At 46.7% G+C, this 26,960-nt stretch overlaps 1 protein-coding gene across 2 annotated transcripts in view; it reads right to left on the reverse strand.

The window, feature by feature from the left end:
- The window catches only part of LOC138261081 (testis-expressed protein 47-like), a 124,218-nt gene that overhangs the window by 62,836 nt on the left and 34,422 nt on the right, over positions 1–26,960 (reverse strand). For both annotated transcript variants that reach the window (XM_069209709.1, XM_069209711.1), the window contains exons 2-3: positions 23,806–23,875; positions 3,484–3,587 (exon numbers count right to left, since the gene is read on the reverse strand). In XM_069209709.1, the coding sequence (XP_069065810.1) occupies positions 3,484–3,587; positions 23,806–23,875 (174 nt within the window). The remainder of the gene's footprint in view (positions 1–3,483; positions 3,588–23,805; positions 23,876–26,960) is intronic.

Raw genomic sequence — 26,960 nt, forward strand, 5'->3', positions numbered from 1 at the left:
TATGGGGTAAGAAGACAAGATTAATAATTAATGTAACACTCTTTTTACAACAAATATACATATGTATATTCAGACATTGGCTTAACTGTTTTGTGGTAGACGGAAGCTGTCACAAGCCTCAGACTGACCAGGAATCCAGTCTGAACCCCCAGGATGCCGCGACAAACAGTTATTTCGAGAATGGCTAAGAAGCAGAGCACTGGAGAGAAGGATGACGACGAATCAGTAAGCGAGAAAACAAATCCAACAGGTAAAATAAGAGCGAAGACCTAACGACTGGGAAAAACAGAAATGAAAAACCAAAGAAATGTGAAGGACTTCAAAGTTTAGGATTAATTAGAGTGTAGAGTAATGCTGGAACAACTCATAGCAAGTTGCATGGCATCTGCTACATGTGCAGTTGGTCCTGAAATACGTATCTGCTTAAATTAGCCCTGAAGTGGTTTTGCTAAACCAGAAGTGAAGGACTGTTAATTCGATGGTGCACTTGCTGGAGTGCTGCTCTTCACTTAGATGCAGTCAGATGTAAAGGCTCCTCAAGTGCAGCTCCCTATTGCCATCGGCCTCGTCTGATTTCCTCTTCGCAAGACCACCATTCTGAAAGAGTGGTGTCCCACCTCACCCATCTCTGTGATAGGCGATCATGAGGCAAGTCTCCTCTCTAAGGACAGCTACGCAGCTGTGCCATTACCCTGGCATGGTGAGTACTAGGTCATAAAGGTTTCTCTCCAAAAAGCAAACCTACTTCTTAGCCAGTGGGTGCTTCTAGATACTAGTGTCTGAACTGTCTCTGAGCTTTACAGCACAGAGGAAGCAAGTACTCAGTCACCAGGTCTGAGAACACCTAGATGACAGGAGGAAATTATGAGGAGCAAAAGACCTTGCTTACTTGTGAAGTGGACCTTCTCAGCGAGACTTACCACTTCCCAGATGTGACTACATTAAAAGGCCATCTATTGATAATTCGAACATGATACAGGCATATCACACAAGTGGGATCTCTGACGTAGGAGGGCTAAAAGAAAGCATAAGGAGACAAGAGTCTAGGCAGGGACATATCCGCAGTAGTGGCAGAAAAACAATTAAATGTCCAACTATGATGTCTAAAGACAACATATCCAAGAAACAACTCTGATACACACAGAGGAAAGATATGTGAAAGTCCTGCAGAAGAAATCTCTGGGTAAAGTGGTCAGAAACTGGCTGAGTATGGAGTGTGCAGAATATTCCACAGATGGTAAGGCATTGTTCATACATTAGTTAAACCCACATTCATGGAGACATATGCTCACACACAAGGGGATGTATGCCAAATACTCAAGAAGGGGACTGACAGGTCATGAAGTGCTTGACAGGATAAGCATCTCGGACTGTCTCGGCTCTTCACTGAGATAATGGCCTAATCCATAGAAAACTCTGGAGAATCTTGAGAAACTAACAGGCTTGGCTCCAATAGGAGCTGATCCACTCGATTGTGGCAGTTGTGAAATCTCAGTCCAAATTTGCAAATTCATCCTCTTGATCTTGGAGCCTAATTTATGTTATTTACCTTACTCAGAAGCATCACTGATAGATCATGGATGGCGGTTCACAGGTTTACTTGTAAAGTAAATGGGCAAAACATCCATACTGTCACTGATTTGGACAAAGGTCATGCCTTGATGAGGAAAGTAAGTCCCAGTTGTCTTGGGGGTTTAAGGTATTAAGAAGTCAGTGCCTAGTGAGAGACACAGACAAGGTTCCTTTGTTTTTAAGAGTCGTACCGAGGTCGCACACAGTGGGAATACCAATGCTGCTTTAAGGTTTTCTCTCCCACATGAGTAAGGGCCAATAGAGGAAGATGTTACAATATCATCTTTTGGGATGCAGACGAACGTTACCTATTCTTCCCATATAAAGGTCCAGGTGAACACAAGGTCATTTATAGAGAACAGGAGGCCTCTTGCCACCTAGGTAACCGAGTGACACCAGCAAAATAAATGCCAATCTGCTTTTTAAAGGACGAGCAACTTGTGTTGTGCAAAGATGTAAGAGAGAGTCAATTAAAGCAACCTATTACTTTTTCCTGTTTCTGTGAGGTTTTGTCAGCAATATCTCCATGGTCGGTAAAAGAGGAAAAGTGTGAGTCCAATAATAACCCTAAGTGATTTTAATACCTGGGTGGTGAAAAAGCTTCTCAGGACGGAGAACAATCTCCTCAGATATCCTGCATCAAGGAGAATGGGTGACACAAATTGACCCCAAAGACACATGTTTGGTGATTATTTTTCGAACTTTACAGAAGGTTCCTTCATTCTGCTTGGCAATTCCAGATTGGGAATTCGCTGCAATGCCCACTGGAACTATCCTGTGGTTTGTGCTGGTTCACCAATTGTTTGAGGGTGTAGAGAAAATGCTGGGATGGCAGGTAGCGAGAATGAATAATACCTAGAAAAGCATGTGCTTCATGACATAAGAAGGCATCCCGCATACTAACAGGACAGACTGTCCTTAAACTTTCTGGGGAGTCTAACCTTCGTCATTAACTAATATCAACACATTGCTTCCAATCAGATTATAGTCTTTCTGGGATTAACAACAGGCTCAGTGGCCAAAAGGTCTCAGGTGGCTGAGCTTGAACTTTAAAGGGATTAGTAAGGAGCTCCGATTGATACTGAGGATTGCTAGTCTCCATTCAGAAGTTAATAAGGGGTAGCTGATTTCCTAACCAAGTCGATCCAAGCTATCATTCTGGGTCCCTGGAATCACATGGCCCTCACACATAAGAATGCTCTCCATTTCTGCAAGGGTCTGTTGTATTCAGAGGCAACACAAAAGGATGATGGACGGAGTGCTGAACAATGTAAACACTCACCCCCAGTCACAGATCTGGGTTTAATCCATCGTTCTTTTGCTCACCATGCCACCCCAGTTTGGACCCAGCCATATGCAAATCAGTCTTGACCCTGTTCCTCATGAGGACAGTCCAGCCCGAACTGCCAAGTCTGTTGTATTCAGAACCTGTAAGCTCTCAAAAAGACTCCAGACTGGAACTCTGCTGGTGTTTGAGCACTCAGAAGCCAGGAAACAGGGACAACATGGGTTAATGGTGGTATTCTTTAAACAGATTTTGTCTCAAACCAGACGTCAGTGAGATGCCAGGATGGCGTTTGTTTAAATTAGTGAAGCAGGGTTCTTCTGCTGTGCATATGTAGACAAAGACAGGCTGTAGGTGACAAAAAGGATAGGCTACCAAACTGTAGTGGGCCTGGAATGGTAATTATTGTAGGGTTCTTGGGAAATGCTTATTATGCTGTTATAGGTATTATTCAAACAGTAAAGAAAGAGAACACATAATCTGTACTCCCAAATTCTTAGGAGGTTTGTAGCTTTCTTTCACAATAACTAAGAAATTGCATAGTTTGAATGATGTGTTTTCCAAACAAAACTGAAATGACTCTGCATTTGGAAATAAAGAAATTTGTAAAGGATTAGTTAACTTACCTCAAGTATGTGGACAATAGACCTGGGATAGATGAGGAGTAATCCTGAAATTGCTTCTCCTAAGTGGGATTTCACGATGTTGTGGAACAACCTGTCATGGTAACCTTGTGCAGAAGAGGAAACAATATAAGTTATTTCCTACTGTCTTGATGAAAGGCTGCATCATTTGGACAACAGCAAAACTATTTGAAAAGGTATCTGTGCCAGCAGTCTGAGGAATGCCACACCCTTATCTCCACATAGCGCCTACAATGCTAAACTGAGGCACCGAGAAGGTGGCATATTTGTAGTTGAGCTGCTAACATTTCCGTCGATTTCGCTGCTGGAGAAGATTCATGTTCTCCAAAAATACTGTAGCAGACCCTGAGCTAACAATGCAGCTTTCCTTGTCATTTTTGCAAAATGTGCTTGTGCGAGCCCAGCCCATTAACTGCTGAAAACATGAAGCAGGCCAGGCCTGCTTCCATACTTGCCTACTGCAGGCTGGGGCTGGAGTGATTACAATTCCCGGACCTGCTTCTATCCTGGCCTGCTTCTATACCTGCTTACTGCAGGCTGGGGCTGAAATGATTACAATTCCCATATCTGCTTCCATACCTGCCTAATTTACAATTCCCATGCCTGCTTTCATACCTTCCTACTGCAGGCTGCGGCTGAAGTGATTCCAATTCCCATATCTGCTTCCATACCTGCCTAATTTACAATTCCCATGCCTGCTTCAATACCTGCCTACTGCATGCTGGGCTGAAGTGATTACAATTCCCGGGCCTGCATCTATCCAGGCCTGCTTCTATAGTTGCTTATTGCAGGCTGGGGCTGAAGTGATTACAATTCCCGGGCCTGCACCTATCCAGGCCTCCTTCTATACCTGCCTACTGCAGGCTGGGGCTGTAGTGATTACAATTCCCATATCTGCTTCCATACCTGCCTACTACAGGCTGGATTTCCCGGGCCTGCATCTATCCAGGCCTCCTTCTATACTTGCTTACTGCAGGATGGGGCTGAAGTGATTACAATTCCTGGGCCTGCTTCAATACCTGCCTACTACAGGCTGGGCTGAAGTGATTACAATTCCCGGGCCTGCATCTATCCAGGCCTCCTTCTATACTTGCTTACTGCAGGATGGGGCTGAAGTGATTACAATTCCTGGGCCTGCTTCCATACCTGCCTACTGCAGGCTGGGGCTGAAGTGATTACAATTCCCATGCCTGCTTCCATACCTGCCTACTGCAGGCTGGGGCTGAAGTGATTATAATTCCCATACCTGCTTCCATACCTGCCTACTACAGGCTGGGCTGAAGTGATTACAATTCCCGGGCCTGCATCTATCCAGGCCTCCTTCTATACTTGCTTACTGCAGGATGGGGCTGAAGTGATTACAATTCCTGGGCCTGCTTCCATACCTGCCTACTGCAGGCTGGGGCTGAAGTTATTACAATTCCCATGCCTGCTTCCATACCTGCCTACTGCAGGCTGGGGCTGAAGTGATTATAATTCCCATACCTGCTTCCATACCTGCCTACTACAGGCTGGGCTGAAGTGATTACAATTCCCGGGCCTGCATCTATCCAGGTCTCCTTCTATACTTGCTTACTGCAGGCTGGGGCTGAAGTGATTACAATTCCTGGGCCTGCTTCCATACCTGCCTACTGCAGGCTGGGGCTGAAGTGATTATAATTCCCATACCTGCTTCCATACCTGCCTACTGCAGGCTGGGCTGAAGTGATTACAATTCCTGGGCCTGCATCTATCCAGGCCTGTTTCTATACTTGCTTACTGCAGGCTGGGGCTGAAGTGATTATAATTCCCATACCTGCTTCCATAAAAGCCTACTACAGGCTGGGGCTGAAGTGATTACAGTTCCCGGGCCTGCTTCTATCCAGGCCTGCTTCTATACTTGCTTCCTGCAGGATGGGGCTGAAGTGATTACACTTCCCACACCTGCTTCCATACCTTCCTACTACAGGATGGGGCTGAGGTGATTAAAATTCCCAGATCTGCTTTTAGTGTCAGTTCAGACCCTGACAGTCTATATTATGGATAAGTAGCCAAAGTAATATCACAGACACGTTCACTTTTAAAACAAACATTTGTTATGTAATGAGTCTTGCATTTGCTTGAGTTAGAGTTATTAGCGTTGTAGATTCCTAACTGGACTTTTCCTGCCACATAAATTGAAAATTAAAAGTAAAACAGTTTCACATAAGTGAGCCATTTCACAGCGCCACGGCCGCCATGAGCATCAGCGTGAAGAGACACAAAAGGAAAAAGAAGTTCGCTCGCAGTCAAACTTATCGACAAAAGTGCAATTAGCTATGTAACAGGGGCGATGGCCAAGGCGGTAACAAAACCTCCCCAAGGAGGGACAAACGTAAACCATTTACCAATGTCATCAAAGGATTTTTGAAGGGCAAGCCCACAAACAAGTGGTACTGATTGGCGTGGTTAAAAGCCCAGATACATACCAACAGGTCGGAAAAGCTGTGCTTGTGCGCTGCTATGCTCGACCTAAAAAGTGAGTGCATCACAGGGAAGACGTTCTGCCTAGTGCAGTATATGTATCTGATTATTAGAAAATACTTTGAGAATATATACAGGCATTCGCATTGTATAACATAAAGCATCCACTCGTTCAAGTCAGAATGTCCTAAATTATGTTAGACGCAGTGGTAAGATTTACCATAATAACTTGTAGAACAACCAATCTTGTAAAGCAGTTTTATTCACACCGGTTTGACTTAGTATAAACTGAAAGTGTAAGGAGGAGCCCACTAGCATTATTTCCCCACATTCTGCTAAATAAAAGGCTGAGCCTACCATCTATTTCTGTTTGAGCCACAAAAGAGTTTATTCTCTTTCAGTTAGCTGGGTAGAGTCTGTGGCTGTGGCAGGAAGTCACCAAATATAGGGACTGTGATCTGTAGAAGCCACATTTTTGACATCCTAAAGCACTTTGAAGTACAAAGACGATGTGAGATGGCACTAATCAGTCTAGAGTAATTTAGGCATTTCTGGACCTATCCAAGCGGGAGAGCGTATTCTGAAACATTCAACTCAGGGGCGCTCAAAGTCAGTGCATGTAGGCAAGAGCCATGTCAGAAAGTCAGCATAATAAGCACTGAAGAGTGAATGAATCCAATGTAGATTCATTGTCTGTTCAATTATGCCTTGAGAGCCTGAAAATCTGTCACAAACTCTGCTTTTTGGGCGGGATTACCTGTCCCAAGGTTCCAGAGGCCATGAGGAGCCCTGCATCGTTAGTCTGCATCTGGTCAGCGCTAAAAAGCGTACTTGGAGACCCGCAGTGCGGAAAGCCGAAAGCTCTGCTTTTTGGGAGGAACTACCTGTCCCAGATGTAATAAGTTGTTGGATGTTGGTCTGGTTGACCGAACTATTTACTTGACCCCAGAAGTAATTCATGGCATCCTCTGGTCAGGCATGGGCAGAGGCTATATAGTAAAGGGGAGAGTCCCAACCATAGCTGTGTGTATGCGTCCTAATTATTTCTGCGCCCGCTGAGCGCGTCAGCTCTGCCTAGGCCGCTACCCCAAGGTTCCATCGGGCAAGAAGGAGCCCCGCATTGTTTGCCTACACTTGGTCAGCGCTTAAAAGTGCACTTTGAGTCCCGCGGCTTTAATTGCAAGGTGAGGGGCGGGGGGTGACAGAGAGGGGGATGGAGGAAATAAACAAAAAAAATAAACATACCTTTTCCTGCCGCCGCCAGCCGCCTCACTCCTCTTCTGATGGTGTTGGTGTCCCAGCAGTCCCTGGGACACCAGCACAGGCTCACCCCGCAATCCTGGTGCTGCTCTCATGCTATACCTAGCATGAGAGCAGCGCCAGGATTCCTCTGAGCGGCTTGTTCTGCTGCTCAGACGCTGCATGGGAGTCTGTGCAGTTTCTCAAACCTGGCTGTACAACACAGCGGGCTCGGAGAAACCTAAGTGTGCCTGTCAGTTTGGCCGGGCCTGAGACAGCCGGCCAAACTGACATGCGCACTTAGTGCACTGACTCCACTCCCCCTCCGATGCACCAGCCCCGGCCCCCACTGCTGGCTGAGCCAGCAGCTGAAAAACAAAACGATCATATTTTACAGCTGCTGGTTCTTAGCCGGGGGCAACACTCCTTCGTCATTGCGAAGGAGTCACCCCTGGTGGCGAGGGGAGCCACAAACTCTTTTTGGGAGAGATTACCTGTCCCAAGGATCAATTGGAAAAGGTGGAGCCCTACATCATTTGCCTGCACCTGGTCAGCACTTAAAAGTGCACTTTGAATCCCAATGATGGTCCTATCTGTGCCCGTTAGAGCCTGGAAGAGGCTGGGCTGGGCCAAGGACTTGGCTTTGTGGTTCTGTATTGTCCTTAGTGGTAAAATGCTTTATTTAATACCTTGAGCTAAGTTGCCTCTCTTTAGGCCACACAAAATGGCATTCTGCTTCTCTGAGCTAGGATTCGTGTTCCCTGCCTTAGGTGGGAAGTGGTGGGTTTAATATTTGCTTTCACCCGCAAACAAAAATAGCAGAATGGGCAAAAGAAAGGCTATCGAGAAGGCAACAGGCACCACAAAGTCAAAAAAATCTTTAAAAACTGCAGGTGACAATTGTGTGATGGACAACATTGACAATTTACTTATTGAATGTCTGGACATTTTGAACTCTCCTCTCCCTTCGCCATTCAATAGCTTGCCTTTGCACGTCAGCCCCCAGAAGAGTAAAAAACATACGTGTGTAAACTCAATGTTTGAGGAAGGGAAAGTTAAGACCAGTCTGAGACGCAATACCCAAAGCGAGCACTTCCAAAAAACCTCTACACAATTGTGTGAATCCGGTCTCTGCTTTGCATAATAATGAAGTGATCAACGACGGGGAGGGTGTAAACACCTTTGAGAGTAAATTGGATGAGCAACAGGGTGTTCAGAAGGTCCTGGGAAGCTTAACAGCCATCATTCTGTGACTGAGGGAAAGACGTCGGGCCCTTAAGAAAGTCATTATAGGCCTGAAGAACAAGGATGGGGAGGTGATAGCCGAAAGCTTAACTCCTAGAATGAGTAAGGTTGGGTGCAAAAAGGCTTTGGGTGGAATAATCCGTTTAAAAACCAAGAAAGCAGGTCCTATTGTGCCTAACTCCCAGACCAAAATTTAAAGCAAGAGTCATTCCGCAACCCTTCCCCAGTCGCTAAAGCCCCTGGAGAAACCATACGACTCTTATAGAAAAGAGGAAACCTATGGCAGAATTCCAGCTTATGATTATAGAAAGAAGGCGACTTGGAATGGGTCAAGCAGTGCTTAATTTGAGCCGGTGGTTTCCGGCGCGGGGCACCAGCACTTATTTTTGAGGGCTGGCACTTAGCTTTCTGCATCAGGCATTTACTCAGAGCAAAAGACACATACAGGAAAAGACGGAGGAAGAGAAAAATGAAAACACGTCACAAAGGGAGAAGAAGAAAGCTGCGAGAGTGAGCTGAAGGGAGAGGGAGTGGCTGTAAATGGATTAAAGAGGACTGAGATAGCTTCAGGATTACGCTGCCTCAATAGTCCATACTTGCATTTCTATTTACAGCAGCCGTGTGTTTCAAAGGAGAGCTTTGTGCAAGTTTTTCTGGGGTCAAGGTCGAAGACAGTATGCCCCTGAGTTTTCCCCAATCCACTATCCCCAACCTCTGTATCCCGGGGGAAGGTCCATAGAGGAATTTAGACCCAAGATCCAACAAGTATGGATGAAGCCTGAGTTTTTCTAAACCAGCTCCCTAATATGGCAAAGGGGGTAAAAGAATACAAGGATTCCCTACTAAATAAGATCATGTTCTGGGGGTGGGGGAGTGGGGGGGGGGGTGTCGGCAGAGCCTTTTTATCATCCGAAGTGATATATCTGATGCTGAGAGAATTGGGGGCCCATGGGACACCTGGGATATAGTAAGGGGAGTCTTTAAACACAAAGAACTAGTGGAGGATCTGATGGCGTTTGATGCACGTACAATATCCAAAGCAAATGTTTAAATCCAGATTAAGTACAAATTCCAAGCTACATTGGATCTAGATGGCAACCCAGTAAATGGTGATGTCCTGGCTGAGTAAGGCATTCCCAGTTTAATGGAAATTAGTGAGGTTGGTTGACTGGGAACCCCAAGCAGCTCTGGAAGAAGTCAAACTAGGGATTCCACAGCGTCATGAACCCAGCGGAAAATGTTGGCAGATATGCCCCACAGTGTCTTGCCCCTATACATAGGAACGGGTTTACCTCCTATTGTAATAAAGAGGTCCAGTGTGACACAGGTAGGCCCTCAGGAGGGCTAGCAACCTGGGTCAAGACAACACTACGGTGCAAAATGAGTCTTATCAGCACTGACACACCAGATATTCTGGCGATCAGATTAGCCTTGCCTGAAGGAACTAGTTTGACAATAATTAATGTTTACAACCGGGTGGGAGATCGTAATGCTGAGACCTCTGTCTTAAAAGAGCTAGAAGACGCTCTCATGGATCCACCAGGAGATGGCTTCTTTTTTTGGGGGGGGGGGGGGGGATTTTAATACAACTTTTGAATCTATAGGGTTATCCCTTCATGATTTGACTCTAGACCAAGATAATCAGTGGAAGATTTCACAGCTAGACCTCCCTTGTGTGAGATGGTTCCCTAGAGCAGCACAATTACTAAAACTGACTCTTACCTATAATCTAAGAGCAGTGAATGGAAGGGCACTCTCGGATATGGAGGGCAGGGCTATGTTTAATAGACCGGGGCATACCAGCCTCATTGACTTCCTCTTAGGGGGGTTAAACTTCTGGCCATTTCTTATGGGCATGATTATCTTGGGTAGAATGGATAGTGATCACAACGCATTGTCTCTGACTGAAAAAGGGCAGTATGGTTGAGGAGCTTCTGATCCGGGGCAGCAGGTGTGTTGGGGATGTTTCACAGTCAAACAATGGGAGAGCAATTCGGTGGGAGAGGGTGACTAAGCACCCTGAAGTTTTAGAAACAGCCCTCACTATGGCCAAACTGGAAGTTGAAAAGTTAAATGCCCTCCCCCCGGAGGAGAGATTATTAGGTTTGCAGGAGAACCATGAAGGTTTTTATGCATAGATTAGGGATCTCCTAGACCAAGGAAAAAGAGTTACCACCCCAAATTCTAGGGAGGTGTCCTGGTTTATTAAATCTTGCAGGGAAGCTAAAGGGGATTTGTTAAGGGCAGTCAAGTCGAAGTGCAGGCCAGATTGGGCAAGGTACAGAGCAGTAAATAAGCATGATTTATCCAAAGCATGGAGAGAGTGGGAAAGCAGCATTTGGGAAAATCTACTATTGGCAATGTCAACGAAGGAAAATAGATCTTTTTGGAAAATTGCCTCAGATTGTACTACAGGATCCAAAAGAGATGTGTAGTTCTGCATTCAACCACACGAGTGGGTCATGCACTTTGGCAACATATATTCTTGTAATGAAAATCCAGGAACAGAAGGTGATGAACCCCTCATGTTCTTGAATACAGTGCATCAAGCCGACTGGAATTTGATCTAAGCGAAACCGTGGCAGCTATAAAATCCTGGCATGCATCTAGAGCCCCAGGTCCAGACATGATCCCAAATGATCTCTATATGGCACACCCAGATGTTTGGGGTCCATGTATAAACATAATATTTAACGCAATCCAACGGGGAATAGAGCTTCCTCCTTCTTGAAAGTCTAGTTTTGACTACTTGGGGATAAAACTAATGCCTAATTTTAACTGGTATTTGCAACTTCAAAAATTAAACTATTAACCTACCAGACTGCAAACACAGTCAAAACCCAAAAAGGGACCACTTCAAAGAGGGTTGCAGCTGAAAATAAGTTCTCACAGTCACTTTTGGGACCCCCTGCAAGTACTCCAATTGTCTCTTTTTTTGGTCCTGACCCAAAGGAGAATAATAGAGAAGGTAGAATGTAGAATTTAGATTTATTGGCATAGGCTATGGTCTTCTCCAGCCCGTGAAGTCTACCGAAGAGGACTAAGAGACCTTATGTTGCCAGGGAGGGTTTCCACAATTCTATGGCTGAAACTCGTATAAAATCTGCAGAGTAGACTGGGACTGGAGAGACTTTGGTTATCTCCAGATGATCTATGCTCAGTCCCAAAAGCCGGTTTGAAGAGTATCTACTGGGATACTGTGGCAGTTCAAAATGTAACTATATTCAAGGGTACACTAAACCTTGAGCTTTTAGATTGCAAATCATCCCCATGGCACGAGCCTACAATCGATGAGATAGTGCCGGCCTTTGCACACAAACATCCAGTTTAGGTACAAATCATTATCGACAAAGACGTTTTGTAGTAAATGGTCGGATTCAGCAGTAAGGCACGACAAGGGATGACTGATGCCCAGCTTGCCTGGGAGCACCTGAATCAATTACTCACATGTTATTTTTTTGCCCTTCGTATGTTTCTCAAAGAGCTAGATGGATAGCTCCTCTTTGTAGGAATCTGGAAAACTAGAAAGTACTTGGAGGCCTTTAGAATTCTCAGTACTCATACCAATAGAGTGATGGTTTTTGCCATTGCCTAATTAATATCTTATGTCTGTATGGATTTGGTGCACAAGTGCCTTCAAGGCAATAGATAGATAATAGATTCTTACCATAAGGGACGTTATCTGCTCCTCTTTAATTCCCATTGAAAAAACTTGAGAATCAACCTGTTACAGCATAAAGAATCTTTGTATATTTTACATTCTTATTATTGTGGGTTCGGTTTAACTTTTTTTTAACTGACTTTGAGAGTACTACCTCTTTGTTATAACATGCTTTTTATTGTAATTTATTTGATTTCTATATATAGTAGTTTTATATCATACCTAATGATACCGTGATCTGTGTCACAACTGGTTTTCTTATGGTGGATTTATTAAATAATCCAATGAGAAACCTATAAAGTGATTTGGTAGGTTGTTTTTACCTCAGCTTTAAAGTGGTGAAACACTGAACGCTCCACCAAATGTAAAGCTCGAATTAATATGTCATTTAATGTACTCTATCATGTCCTCTTATTATCTTGTTGTTGTATCTATGGCTTTTTTAAAATTATGTTCTTATGATCCTGGGGATCGAAATAAACGCTTACAAAGAAACGAAAACCTGCACGTCTTCAGGCCTTGTGAACCAAGAATAGGCTCTCCTGCTTCAGACCTAGATGCCTCTTTGAAGTTAAGAGATTATGAAATAAGCTATAGTAGGCTTCAAATGAGGCCACTAATGTGCACTACTTATTAAGTCCAACTTCCAGTGATTTATCCTTGCTAGTCACAACACTTTACACGCATCTTGGGAGGAGGGTCATTGGTCAGAGAACCCAAATATTGAAACCATTGCATCCACCAACTGATTTGTGTCTCCACTCAAACATTTTGTAAAACTAAGTAGTAGAGGTACTGTTGACTACAATGTACTGTTGTTGAATCCTGTGATTTATAAACAGATACATATATAAGATGCATTATTAATTTTGGTATGTCTGTTCTTGACTATCAAAATATGTTATTTTTCTTCAATTAAAATTCTTCAGCGTGTTCATTACATCCTAATTAAGTGCTAACTGTCTAACTCCAATGCATTACAGACATAAAGAAGCCTTTCCTCAGAAGGCTATTGTATGTATACGTTTATCAGTAACCAGAAATGAGAGAGAACAAAATTCTTTATAACTGGGCAAAATATGGTATTTTACTTACCTTCTCATACCTGTAGTTATTAATTAATAGTATATGCATTAAACCATCACCTAACATGATTTTACATTTTCATACAAAACTAAGCATTTTTATATTAATCAGCAGGTATGCATCTGACGCCAAAATTAACTCACTAAATATTGCAATCTTGGTATGTAATGCCCTTGCTGTCTTTTGGTCTCAAATTCACAACCTTAATTCTTCCTCCTTCACAAATGGTTCATATAAGAAATAAAAATCAAGATTCATGCTCTTCCTTATTGGTCACCTACGGAGAAAAGTGACTTAGGACCCGATTAAGAGTTTGGGGGAGGGGTTACTCCATCACACGGGTGACGGAGATCCCGTCCGCTGAAATCTAAATCCCACGATATCTAATGGGATTTAGATTTCAGTGGACGGGATATCCGTGACTGTTGTGATGGAGTAACTCCTCCGCCAAACTCTAAATCAGGCCCTTAAATGCTGTTTGTCAAAGTCAGTGAAATAATCCCCCATTAGAATGTCCCTGGTAGGAGGGGGCGTGGCCAAGGACCCGGAGATGGCGCACGCCTGAATTTCTCGCTCCGGAGGAGCCGGCGAGAGAGAGTTCGAAAGCGCGCCTTCTCCGGGCCGATCGGGGTACAGGCTGTGGGGCGAAGCCGGCGGAAGGGGTCGAGCGTGAGTGGGCCCCCGCGGCGGCCCCGGAGAGTGCCGGAGTCGGCCAGTAGGAGAGATTGGTGACCGGAGGCCTGAGCACGCGGCCGAAGCCGCGGCCTTGCGTGGGGCCGCGATCCGAAGCGGCGTGAGGGCAGACGGCTCGGAGCGACGGTGGACTCCGGCCGAGTCCTCCAACGGCGACGGAGGTGCCGGAGGGGGCCTGGGAGCCCAGGTGAGGTCGCGCCCAGTCGGGGTGCGGCGAGGCAGCGCTCCTGGAGGCGGGCGGCCCCTGGAGAATACTGGGGCCGGCCCGCGATCGGAGCTGTGGCCTCGCGCTGGGCTGCGGGCCTGAGAATAGCGGGGGACGCCGGGGGAGTCTTCCTGCTGCGGCGGAGATGCAGATTGGGGCCCGGTGGCCCAACTGAAGACGCGCTCTGTTGGGCGGCGAAGTGGCGTTACTCTGGGACTCGGGCGAGGCCCCAGAAAGGATCGGGGACGGAGCAAGGCCATGAGAGAGAGAGTGACGGAGCAAAGCGACGCCGAGGTGACGGGGTGACCCGGGGGCAAGCCGCGAGGCCGCTTAACTTGAGGTGGGGCTCTGGGCCCTGACACACACCTAAGAAGTGGAGTGAACAGGGGACAACGGGCCCTGGCGTGGACCCCGGTAGACATTGGCGAGATTGCAGCGGGACAGGTGGTCCGCTTGAGTTGGGTGCCGGAGCGGGGAGGCCCCGGACTGCGCCGACCCGAGACCCCTGGGTGCTGACTTGGAGTCCGGGGCAGGAGGATCCAGCTGACAGGATCAAGCCAGCGAGGCAAAAGGATCAATTGGTGGAGCTGGTGAGTGGCGGATCGCGCCCGTGGGGTGAGCGGTGGGTGGAATGCCCAGTAGATGGAATTGCGGACTCCCCCGGGCACCCTGGAGCGCCGGAGACCCCTAAACGAGCAGGACTGAGCATAGAAGTGTCTTCGGTGCAACTTGGGAAGCAAGTGGGAGGCAAATCGGAGCCTCGTAGAAGAGTGACAGTTGTGAGCCTACGACGGACTAAAGGGCCCGGAGCTTGAGAGGCTAGCGGCTAAACAGAGAGTGTCAGCGCGGAGCCCCTGGCGCCACGGCCTCAAAACAGTGGGTCCTGATGGAGTGCTGGGATCCCGCGGAGGACCAACCGGGAACGGGGGTGAGGCCTATGGTGAATGGAGAGTGACGCCTCGGTGAGGAACTATAGAAACTGCTGGGGCCGCTGCCGGGGCCCCTGGGGCAAGGCCCGCCACTGGTCTGATGTCCTCCAAGTACCGCCACAAGAACAGAACCATGGACACTGCGGCTCTGGCTGACAGCGGGGAACCGGACCCGCAGGGCCACACCCAGGTCAAAGTCCAGGATACTTTAGATAAAATACTCGGGGCGATTGAGGACACAAAAACAATGTTGCAGCGGGAGATCAGCCAGGTCGCGGTTGAGGTGAGCCTACTGAGAGCGGACCACCATAAACTGGTAGACAGAGTCAAAGAGACAGAAACCGCATTGGCGGACATTGCACCAAAACAGAAAGATCTGGCGGCTGAAGTGACCTCCCTGGTCGACAGAGTGACGCGCCTCGAAAAGAGAGCTGAAGATGCGGAGGGAAGGAACAGAAGGAACAATGTAGGAGTGGTGGGCCTCCCGGAGGGGGCCGAGGGGGCGAACATTGTTGAATTTCTGGAGAAGTGGTTCAGTACGACAGTGGCGCCCGGACGCCTGACTCCTTTCTACACGCTGGAGCGGGCGCACCGGGTACCGGCGAGACCCCTTGCTCCGGGTAGGCCCCCCCGGGCCGTGATAGCTAAACTCTTACACTACAGAGACAGGGACACCCTCCTGCAGAGGGCCAGGGAATCAGGCCCATTTAAAGTCGCAAACGGGGAGGTGACACTATTCCCGGACTTCACCCTGGAGGTACAAAATAAGCGAACTTCGTTTCTGACAGTCAAGAGAGCCCTAAGGGAGGAAGGAATCCAGTACTCGCTACTCTACCCAGCCAGATTAAGAGTGATGCTTGAAGGGAAGACAACGTTCCTCCAATCCCCTGAGGAGGCGTGGGAATGGCTGGAGTCACATAGCTCCCAGGCGGGAGGTTCCACAGGAGAGGGCCCGACTGGGGGTAGGGCTCGCCGAGCTCTGAAGGGAAGGAAGTCCAGAGACCGTAGACCTACACAAACACAGAAAGAGAAAGGCAGGAAGGAAGCACTGGAAGCAGCGGGACGCATGGGTGGTGAGGCATCCCCCCAGGAAGGTTCTGGGGATGAAACGGACGACACGCTGGTGTCCTCTGCGGAAGACCTGGAACATTCAGCCCGAGCCCCAAAGGTGACCCCACAAACGGCTGACGAACTTGGCTAGCCTGGGCCTGCGGAAGGCACCGGAGACAGGGCATGTCATTTGAAATAGCGGCCCCTCCGGACTTGGCCACCCCCCGGACCAGAACCTCGCCTATCTAACAAAATGGCGAGTAATGCTGACAAGAAGTTGAACAAGTTGCACTGTTGCGCAGTTTTCTGGGCAGCCAACAAGTTAAGAGGTGCCCTGGGGATCGGGAGTTGGGATACACAGTTACAAGTTAATATGGCAAAGTGGGTGGCGGAATTAGATTATGGCAAAGGCATGAAAATGTGGAAAAACAACTCCGAGGCTTGGGAGTACCGGGGACAATGTCACCAGACTGATATTATGAAATGGCGGATTACAATATCTTGACCTGGAACGTTAGGGGGATGGGCACACCAGCTAAAAGGCACAAAATACTCTCCTATTTAAAGAGAAGGGGTGTACAGGTGGCATTACTGCAGGAAACTCACTTGGCGCCTGGGGAGGGAGAGAAGCTAAGACGCAGGTGGAGGGGGCAGGTGTTTGCATCGGAATACTCAGCCTACGCAAGAGGTGCATTAGTATGGATCAGAGCGGGGGTCCCCTTCACAATGACCTCTTCCAACATAGACCGAGAGGGAAGATTTGTGATATTAGAAGGGAGACTACATGGTATACCGATAGTCTTAAGCTGCATTTATGCCCCCAACCAAGACCAGGTACCCTTCATGTCGAGCCTGTCGAGACACCTCACACGCCAATACGCCGGAGAACTGTTAGTGGGGGGGGATTTTAACGCAGTGCTAAACACAAATATGGACTGGTCCACCCCGCCTCTACAGGGGGCAGCGACAATTAAAACAGCCAAAAGGTTGAGCGAGTGGTTGGACACGTGGGGGTTGTCGGACGTCTGGCGAGTGCATCACCCAACTGCTAGAGATTACTCTTACTACTCGGGTCTCCACCGAGTGCACACCAGAATTGACAGGGTAGTCTGCACTGCAGGCCTGATAAATAATATGACACGCTCGGAATATTTAGCCCGCACCTTGTCTGACCACAATCCTTTGCTAATAACGATGAGGGTGTCGGAGGATAGACCCCCCCATACCGTCACGGAGACTGTCTCCCTCAGCACTTGAGGACCAGGCGTACAGAGAGGCCCTACACGGTCACCTGGCAGAATATATTGAGACGAACAATGGGTCCACCCCCTCCAGGGCCTTGGAGTGGGAGGCACTCAAAGTGGTGACGAGGGGCTTCTGTTTGGGGCAGTCGGTGGGGGTGAGGCGCACACTTGAAAAGGAACTGAACGCCCTGGAGAGGGATATGCCTGAGGGGGAGTTGGGACAAGGGAAGACAGCTCAGGAGAATGAAGAATATAACCGTGCCCGCAGGGAGCACTCCCGTATTGAAGAGCAGCTCCGGTGCCACGATAGGCAAAAATACTTAGCATCCCTGCAGGCGGAAGAGGGCAGATCGGGGAGACTGCTGGCATGGCTGGTCCGCCCAGGGGGACAGGGTGAGCCTATCACATGTGTGTTAGATGGGGAGGGATCTCGCAGGCTCAGGCCAGGCCCCATAAATGACGCATTCAGGGAATACTATACGCAGTTGTACGGGAAACCCAACGGACTGCAGACGGAGTCCTTTGATAGGTACTTACAGCAAACTCCACTACCAACACTGAGTGCAGCGGAGAGAGACAGCCTGGGGGGACCAGTATCGGTGGAGGAAGTAAACGAAGCAATAGCACAGTTAGCACCTGGAAAGACCCCAGGAACAGACGGTCTCCCTATGGATTTTTATAAAAAATACAAGTCGCTGCTGGCTCCCCAACTGACAGGGATGTACGCGGAAGCACTGCAATATGGAGAGCTGCTGCGCACACTGCGGGAGGCTTTGGTGGTGTCGCTCCCCAAGACAAAAGACAGGGAAGCTTCGGTGACGGACTTTAGGCCCTTATCAATGCTAAACAGCGACTTCAAAATTCTTAGCAAGATCATGGCTGCTCAGCTGCTCCCCCTTATGACCAAGTTAGTGCACGCTGACCAGAACAGCTTTGTCCCTGGCCGTAATACCTCCCAGAACCTGAGACGGGTCTTTACGATTTTGCACATGCCCAGGGACCTGAGGCCGTCAGCGGGGGTCTTACACGCAGTGGACTTCGAGAAGGCCTTCGACTCTATCAGATGGGACTATTTAAGGACTGTGATGCTCAAAATGGGGCTGGGAGAGGAGTGGGTGAAATGGGTGGACTAGCAAGAGTTAAGACCGGAAGGACGATTTCCAGTGCATACCCAGTATACAGGGGAACTAGGCAGGGTTGCCCCTTATCCCCACTACTGTTTGCCCTGGCAATTGAGCCCCTGGCGTCGCAGCTGCAGTGTGAAGGCATGGGCAAGGGAATCGTTTGGGGTCCGACTGAGCATATTGTTTCTCTGTATGCAGATGATATACTTCTCTACCTGAGGGACGGGACAAGAGGACTCACGTGGGCACTGGGGATATTGGAAGACTTCGGGGGCCTATCTGGACTCCGACTTAATCGGAGGAAAACATATGTGTTCCCCGTGATGTTAGACAGCGCGCGCCCCGATGCGTGCCCAGCTGATGTAAACTGGGCCCCGCGGACCTTCAGATACCTGGGCATACAAATATTTCACGAATTGAGCGACCTTAGGGACGGTAATCTTGGTAGGACACTCAGGTCCCTGCGCTCCTCGGTGGGGTTCTGGAGATCACTGAAACTAACAATCATGGCCAGAGTGGCGCTCTCAAAAATGATCATGCTTCCACGCCTCCTCTACTACTTTGCTAACTTACCACTACAGGTCCCCTCTGCATGGTTCCGAGAGTTGAACGCCCTGCTCAGAGAGCTGATATGGGATGAGGGTCGCAGGAGAACGGCGCTCTCGACCATCTGCAGACCGACACATCTGGGGGGTCTGGGTGCCCCTGACTTCGAGGCTTATTGCCTGGCATCCCAGTTACAATGGGTGGCCGGCTGGCTAGCGGATAGGGGACGGCTGGACCTGGCTACTGCACATGGTGAAATAGACACAGCTCGGATAGCAGCAAATATGGCGGGCAGGAAGATTGCCCCCATAAGAGACAACATAATGTGCAATGTGGCGATGAAATGCTGGAAACAGTGCGAGAGGAGGACTGGGGTGGGGCCACCGTACTCTCCCGCTCTGCCACTGGCAGCCGTCGCTCTGGACCCGGGTGCGGGGGAGCGAGGGGGGCTGGGATTGGGACCATGGACGAGAGCAGGGATAGTGACTGTGGGGGGGCTATTCACGGAGGGGGTGCTAAGGAGATTCGCTGATGTAGCAGGGGGGGGGAGTACCGCAAGGACAATTTTTACTCTTCAGGAGGCTGGTGCACACCCTGAAGGATCATTGGGTCACGATCAACGCAGAACCCACTATTCACGGGGTGTTGCACCTCTTGTTGACAGCAGGAGAGGAACCTCACTTGATTGCAAAAATATACCGGGCCCAAATAGAGGCAGCTGTGGACCCCCTGCAATCCTAAGAGAAAAATGGGTGAAGACAATTGGGCGGGATCTGTCCGAGTCAGAGTGGACCAGGGCAGTAGCTTATCCTAGGATGATCTCACGCAACACGAGGCTGAGATATATCCAATACAACTACCTACACAGAACATACCTTACTCCTCAACGGCTGCACTGCATATATGGGGGGGTGCCCAGGACATGCCCCAGATGTGGGGACGGAGAGCCCGACTTTGATCATATGATGTGGGGATGCACGACACTCCAGAGGGGTTGGAACGCGATGATGGCAACCCTCACGGAGCTGTTCGGGACGGAGCTCCGGCCAACCCCCGCCATGTGTCTATTGGGCCTTAGAGCCGGCGTCAAATGGAGCAGGGTTGGGGGGCGTTTTCTTGACCTGTCCCTAGCCCTCTATAAAAGACTGATTACGAAGGGATGGAAGTCTCCCGCGCCCCCCTCTCTGACAAAGTGGAGAGGCGATGTCACAAGATGGTCCAGAGCCGAGCTGCAGGTCCTTAAGGCCGAGGAGGCCAGGGGAGTTCGCCAGACCCCCATCTCTTCGGAGTGGGAAAACCTAGTGACAAACTGGGATGACCTAACGAAGAGACCGATAGCACCTGAGGGGGTGGGATGAACTATCTGAAAAGGCCAACAGATATGCTGGTAGGGAAAGGTTCCTGAAACCATGATGGGAGGAACACCAGACGCCCCGCCAGCCTAGACGTGGGGAGGGAGAGTGCGGGGGGACAGGACACAATAACTTTAAAAAAAAATAGAGGAGGGAGGGGAACGGAATATAGGCCACTCATATATAACATGAAACGCCCTGACAGCCCTCCCTTTTGGAAATTAAGCAGATCCACCCACATAGGCCAATAAGTTTATTTACAGTTTGTAGAGGAGTTAAGTCTGTTATTAGGTCACAAATATAAAAAGTAACAAGGGGCACTGAAAGAACTGACACCATAAAAACGGATTGATTAAGAGCTGGAAACAATGATGTATAAATATTATAATATTACTGAAATGAACAGGTAATTGTGAAACACATTGCAAGCAAAGCAGAACAAAGATGCGGCTCAATTAGTAGAAATGTATAATAAGGACAAAATGTTACTGTAAATAGATCTACATATGTAAAACAGCAAACAGTTAATAAAAATATATTTGAAAAAAAAAAAAAAATGTCCCTGGTAGGCTGTTGGCAACCTTTCCCCGTGTGGTGTAGTTGTCATCTATTTCATCTGCTCCACAATATTTTACACTATAATTGTGCATTACAATATCTATGCCATCCCTAATCTATGCTTGGCGCAGGGTATAATCACCTTTTGAGAGAGACAGTAAGTGGAAAACCAACACAACACTAAAACTAAAATCATAGTGTCATGTCAAAAAATGCCATAGGTTAGTTAACACATGATCACGATACCAACCAACATAGCGGCCAATTTAAGAATGTCACATGCTTTCTGTAACTAACACACCAATTAACTTTACCTCTCACTCTCACTGCACTTATTCACTCAATTAGTTTTCTATCACAATAATTCATGCTCTGACACATGCATTTAATGTTGAAAACTAAGAGAAGGGGTGGAACTTAAGATTATATTACTGTCTTAACTGGCAAATATCCAATTTTTCAGGTTTTGTGTTGCACACACTAATGTCCACCATCAAACTTAACTAAACTTCAACTAAAGTTTTTTTTCCAGTGATTGCTGTATAGACCAGAAAATTCACATAGAAATTCATTTCGACCTCTGAAGCCTGGACAAGACTAGTGCCTAAATCACAGACCATACTTTTGTTGATGAAATAAAAGATTTTATCTTATACATCAAAAGTTGATGGTAATTGCTAGTGCATGTAATCTGTTTCCTTTGACGTTTCAGACTAGAAACACTAACTTTCCATCAATAAAATTGAATTCTATTAAGTATCTAGAAATTGTATGCATATCTACTGTGCATGTGGCATTATATTCCACTCAAATAAATGTATTACTTTGTTTTAAGAGAAACCCGCCTGGAGCCGGGAAGTGAAATATCTGTAATCAAGGCACCAGTAAAACTCAAGTGAAGCTGGTTGTGAGAAAGAGCGAAGTTCAAAGGTCCACAGCCCGGACACACCACAAAATGGTACATCAAGCTACTGGCAAGCCAGGAGTGTTCTATCAATGTTGTATAGAAGAATGTATAGATTATATGAGAAACCACCGTTTAACATATTCAGGCAATTTCTTCCTAGGAGATTGTAACTTGAAATTGAGTCCACAGTATAACAGTTCCATTTCGATTTTCTCATCTTTTTGGAAAAGTCATGAACTTATGCATCACTGCAAAATCCCCCCAACCAAGAAAGATATACAAAAAATAGGTACTCCTCGCCAGATTGGTCTAACCAGCACATCAGCATTTGAGAATCTCGTTAGCCACTTTAACTGAAACAGTCACCTACAATGTTTAAAGACGAACAAACTCCGACAAGAAAAAGCCACACTACAACATCAATCTGAGAAACAGCCTAAACAGTGTCCCTCTCCTTCAAAAGAAGGGAGAAAATCCAAGAAATCAATAAACTGATGCTCCAACGACCCAAAGAAAAAGGAGCCTTTTTCGCATGATTGAGAAGCGATGGAAGAAAAATCTAACCAACTTGCAAAAACTCCTAAAAATGACCTTAAGAACAAAGCTGATTCATTGAATCTAGATCCATAGTCAGAAACATCCCTGTGGTAAGTGAGGTACTAGCCTATCTCCTCTCTCAATTCGGTCCCTGCTGTCTTGGGCTGCTCTTGCGCATAGCCACTGATACTCCGACAAGGCCATCCGTGAGCTGTTCCACTTCACCTATATGGTTCATATCCTGGCATAGTGCTAACCCAGAGTAGTAATGAATTTGTAGGGCAGATATGAGAAAGAGAAACATGCACCCCCTAACATTCATCTGCCTAACTACCTCTCAGAGGCTCTGGATCCAAGTGCTGCTGCTTCCTCTGTTTCAAAACCTTTTAAATAGGATCTCGGTTGGGCTCCCCATATGTGAGCTACTTTCTGGCAGATGGTGACCTTAGTAGCTCACAAGTCACCCATCGGAGAGACCTAGCGTAGACTATATCCTCCTGAAGATTTATATGACCGTCCCAAGACAAGCAGAGGCAGATTTACAAAGTTGTCACCCAAAATAGCACAGCAGGCAAAGTTGCTGTGCTGCATTGTGTGAAAGGGGGAGCAGAAAAGTGCCATAGCTGCTAAGATATGGCACTTCTGCTCTCTTCCCTAGCTCTGACACAAACAAGCTGTGTAGTGCCTTGCATATACCTTTACGTCATAGTGCACAGGCATGTGAAAGGGTACCCTTCCAATAAAAAATCCTATGTTTGGACAAACTTTAAAACATTTTCCACTTTGAATATGCGATGCACAGTGCCAGCACACATTCAAAGTCACAAAATTGTGGAAAAATAAAATAATTTCTCCTTTTAAACACCAGCTTCTAAGGGGCATTATTTTTTAGTGCAAAGCTCTGCCTACAAATGTTAGTAGGTAGAGGTTTGCATGAAAAATCATGTGTGGTTGCATTGGAACACCCATGTACTTACTACCCATGGTGCACCCCCTTTGCGTTACTCTAGAGCTACGTTTCATCACAAGTAAATTTTTGCACTGGAAACGAAATCCCAAATAAATATTTTGCACCAACTGCGTCACCTTTATGCAAAATGTTAGTCTCTCAACGAAATGTCAAGAAATGTATGACGTTTATTTTTTCAAGCACCAAGACTCCAGGCGAGCAGAATATCATCTCGCTGTTATTATTGTTATATGAACTCAATCCTTTGCACAACGCTCAGTCACTGTTTCTGGGGTTTTGTTACTGCTTTCTAAAACTTCAATAAATTATATAGAATAAATAAAGACTTGTTTACTAAGGAGAGACAACGAAAAGGGATACCCAGTTACTCAGGAAATGGACAAAACAAATCAGTTGTAATTGTCACGATCATGAAACAAAAATGATCGAAAATAGATGATATGCCAGATGTACATACGAGATAGCATAAATTGCACATAAGCCTTGGTTTCGAAAATGGAAATCAACAGAATTTACCTGTTAGCTCTCGAAAGTCGATTCGTGCCTCGCATTTATCAGCAACATAAAACAGCCGGTGGAGGATGAACTACATACCAAAAGGAAATAAATAAATCTATGTTTTAAAAACGCAAAGTGAACACACTAGGCCATGTTACACATAAATATCAAATCCTGCCAAAAAGGGAAGGAAACGTTTCTTGTAGAAAGATTGCTTACAATATTTATATATATATATATATGGACTTAAATAGTTATACTTATGTTAAGAAACTACAACTTGTGTCTAAAATTACCTTACGGCACGAGTTATAGATTTTTCAGATATGTATAACTATAGGTGTAAATATTACTGCTGAATTTCAATGGTTTTGTGTAGGTAAAACCTCAGTCTAGATATAATGTCCCTGTAACCTTTGGTTTCTTCAGTGAATTTCTACAGTTCTTTTAACATAAAGTAATATATAATTATTGTACCTTAATGGCCGCAGAGGCTGCAGCCAACCCCTCCCCCTGCCACAGGTACCCATCCCCATGCTGGGGTTTGGTGATTAAGTGGATGTATTTTTTTCATTGTGCCTCAGATCTGCAGATCCATTGAAGATTTACACTGGGGGCCACGCTGAACGCCGCAATGGATCCGTGGATTGACCCTCCCCACCAAATAAATTGGGCCAATTTTAGCGATATGGGGTGCTTTGGGGACCCCTCATGTGCCCTATGGGGTCAGGATACCAGTGTCCAGACCCATTATGTGTCTTTATATTTTTTTTTTCCCTCCCCTGGGCCCAGTGTCAAAGAAAATGGCAACTGCACCTTCTGACTTTTGTTTCTGGTTGAGGCCAGCCAATCAGAGTGTTGCTTTTCACCAGGATCCGCTATTACCCACCCACAGGTACCCACGGATCCGGATCCCTAGATATTTATATTTTTATTTCTATATTAACTTCCAAACTACTGAACAGAATTACATAAAATTACAAAACAAGCTCTTTCTAGACCAAGATGTAGCTTTCTGCCAAATTTGGTGTATATCTGTTCAGCGGTTCGGGCTGTAGTCGTGTCTAAAATCCCAATGTGAAACTGCATGGGGAAAACATGTTTTTTTAAAGATCTAGAGACATGGAGGGCCCATTGATCCAACAGATCTCAAAATGAGATCTGATTGGCTGCCGCCACTTCAAAGAGGAATATCTGCCAAGGGGAAGAGCTTGATGCTTGAGGAGGACCTGCCACTATGCCTGTTGCTTTGCTGTGCTGGCCTGCTGCTCCTGCTTCTGCCTTAAGAAAGAAAGAAATGGACTTTGCTTTCTAAAATCCTGCTTGAGAGGTTTCCCCAAGGTCTTGGACTGAGCTTGCTTGCTGTTAGGAAGTCTCAGGGACATCAAAGACTTCACCTGCCAGCACCTGGGTACTCCTCCTTAGGACCCTGACTTGCCAAGTGGTGCCAATCCAGTTCCTGGGCCCTTGGAAGTGAGTTCTGGTGAGAAAGAAGAAGATCTAGGCACACCGGCTCAAGACAACTTGGACCCCAAGACCCACCGGACTCATCGACCCTGCCGGATCGTCAGAAGCCGATGACTCGCACGGATACCGGATCACCTCCCCTGCTCTGCAGCAAGGAACCAACACCGCACCGGATCCAGTGATGCCTCACCTCCCCGACACCGTGTACCGGCTTGTTTTTTTCATTACCAAAGGTACTGATACCTGGGGGTCTGTGTGACTCCGTGAGTGGCGTCGGACTGTTGGAAACGACTCAGTCAACAACATTGTGATAGCCACAGTTGGAACTATTGTGTTTTTAAGTGTTTTTATTGAGAATTAAAATATTTAAAAAATCATATCTTTGCTTGTGTATGTTGGATTTTTGTACTTTTGGTCTTGTTTGATTTAGATAAATATTGGCTATTTTCCTAAACTGGTGTAGAGTCCTTTTATGGTGGTTTCACTCTTTTACTGTGTGAGTTTGTACAAATACTTTACACATTGCCTCTGAGATAAGCCTGACTGCTTATGCCAAGCTACCAAGCTACTAAGGGGGTGAGCGGGGGTTGTCTGAGCTGTGTATCTCTCTTACCCTGACTAGAGTGAGGGTCCCTACTTGGACAGGGTGCAAACTGACTGACAACTAGAGACCCCATTTCTAAGAGTGCTCATCAGCTGGTGCAAGCAGAAGGATAGATCGCAACCCTTGAGTCAATTTGATTTGCAAAGGAAACTCTGCACTCCTTGAACTTTTGGCAACTCCTTTTAATTAATGTAACAAACAATTGCACTGAGGCATTTTGACCACCTAGGTCTATTTCACGGTAAGTGGGTCCATTTTCTCTTTCATTTATATATATTAACACTTGTCCTGCCCACAATGAAGCATTCTGGGTGCTGTAGTAATTAAAACAGAACCACACAAAATAGGCTTATACCTATAAAGATCTATCTCTCTACATCTATATCTATCTATATATAATATTCACTGAGAAAAACAAAGGTTCCAGAGGTTATAGTTAGGTAACAGAATTAAAAAAAACATAGAAATTCACTTTTAAAACCAAAGGTTACAGGAACATTATAGTTAGGTTCACATTTTAAATGTATCAAACCATAGAAATTCATCAGTTATAGTTAGAGTTATCTCGAGTAACTAAAACTCGTGGCCTAAGGTAACTTTAACTCGTGCCCCGCCATGCAAATTTTTCTGCTAAATAATTTTACTGCAAATGCTACATTAATATTATCAATGATACCCACATCCCCAGACCGTTCTCAGCCCCGGGGACCCCATTCCCCGGGGTGCGGCCTAATCATTATTTTTTTGGGGAGGGATGGGGGGTGGTGCGGCCCCCCCTTCCCAGGCCGATATGGGTTGCAGCTACCCCATCCCCCAGGGCGCAGCCTAATTATTTATATTTTTGGGTGGGGAGGAGGGGCACGCAGCCCTCCCTCCTCAGGCCGATCTCGGCCCTGTGGACCCCATCCCCTAGGGCCTGGCGATGTGACATGGGTGCTCCCCAGTCACAATGCTGGGGACCGTGGGGGGAGACTGAAGGCCCGCACGGTCCCTGCTGGCTCCCCACCTCCCATGGGAGCCAGCATTGCTTTCACAGAGAGGGAGCTGCTAAAGAGTCTTCAAACTGTACCAAAGTTATTAGCAAAACAAAAACGCTTTTTCT

This window comes from Pleurodeles waltl, chromosome 10 (assembly GCF_031143425.1).
Source record: "Pleurodeles waltl isolate 20211129_DDA chromosome 10, aPleWal1.hap1.20221129, whole genome shotgun sequence".
In the NCBI taxonomy this organism is placed as follows: domain Eukaryota; kingdom Metazoa; phylum Chordata; class Amphibia; order Caudata; family Salamandridae; genus Pleurodeles; species Pleurodeles waltl.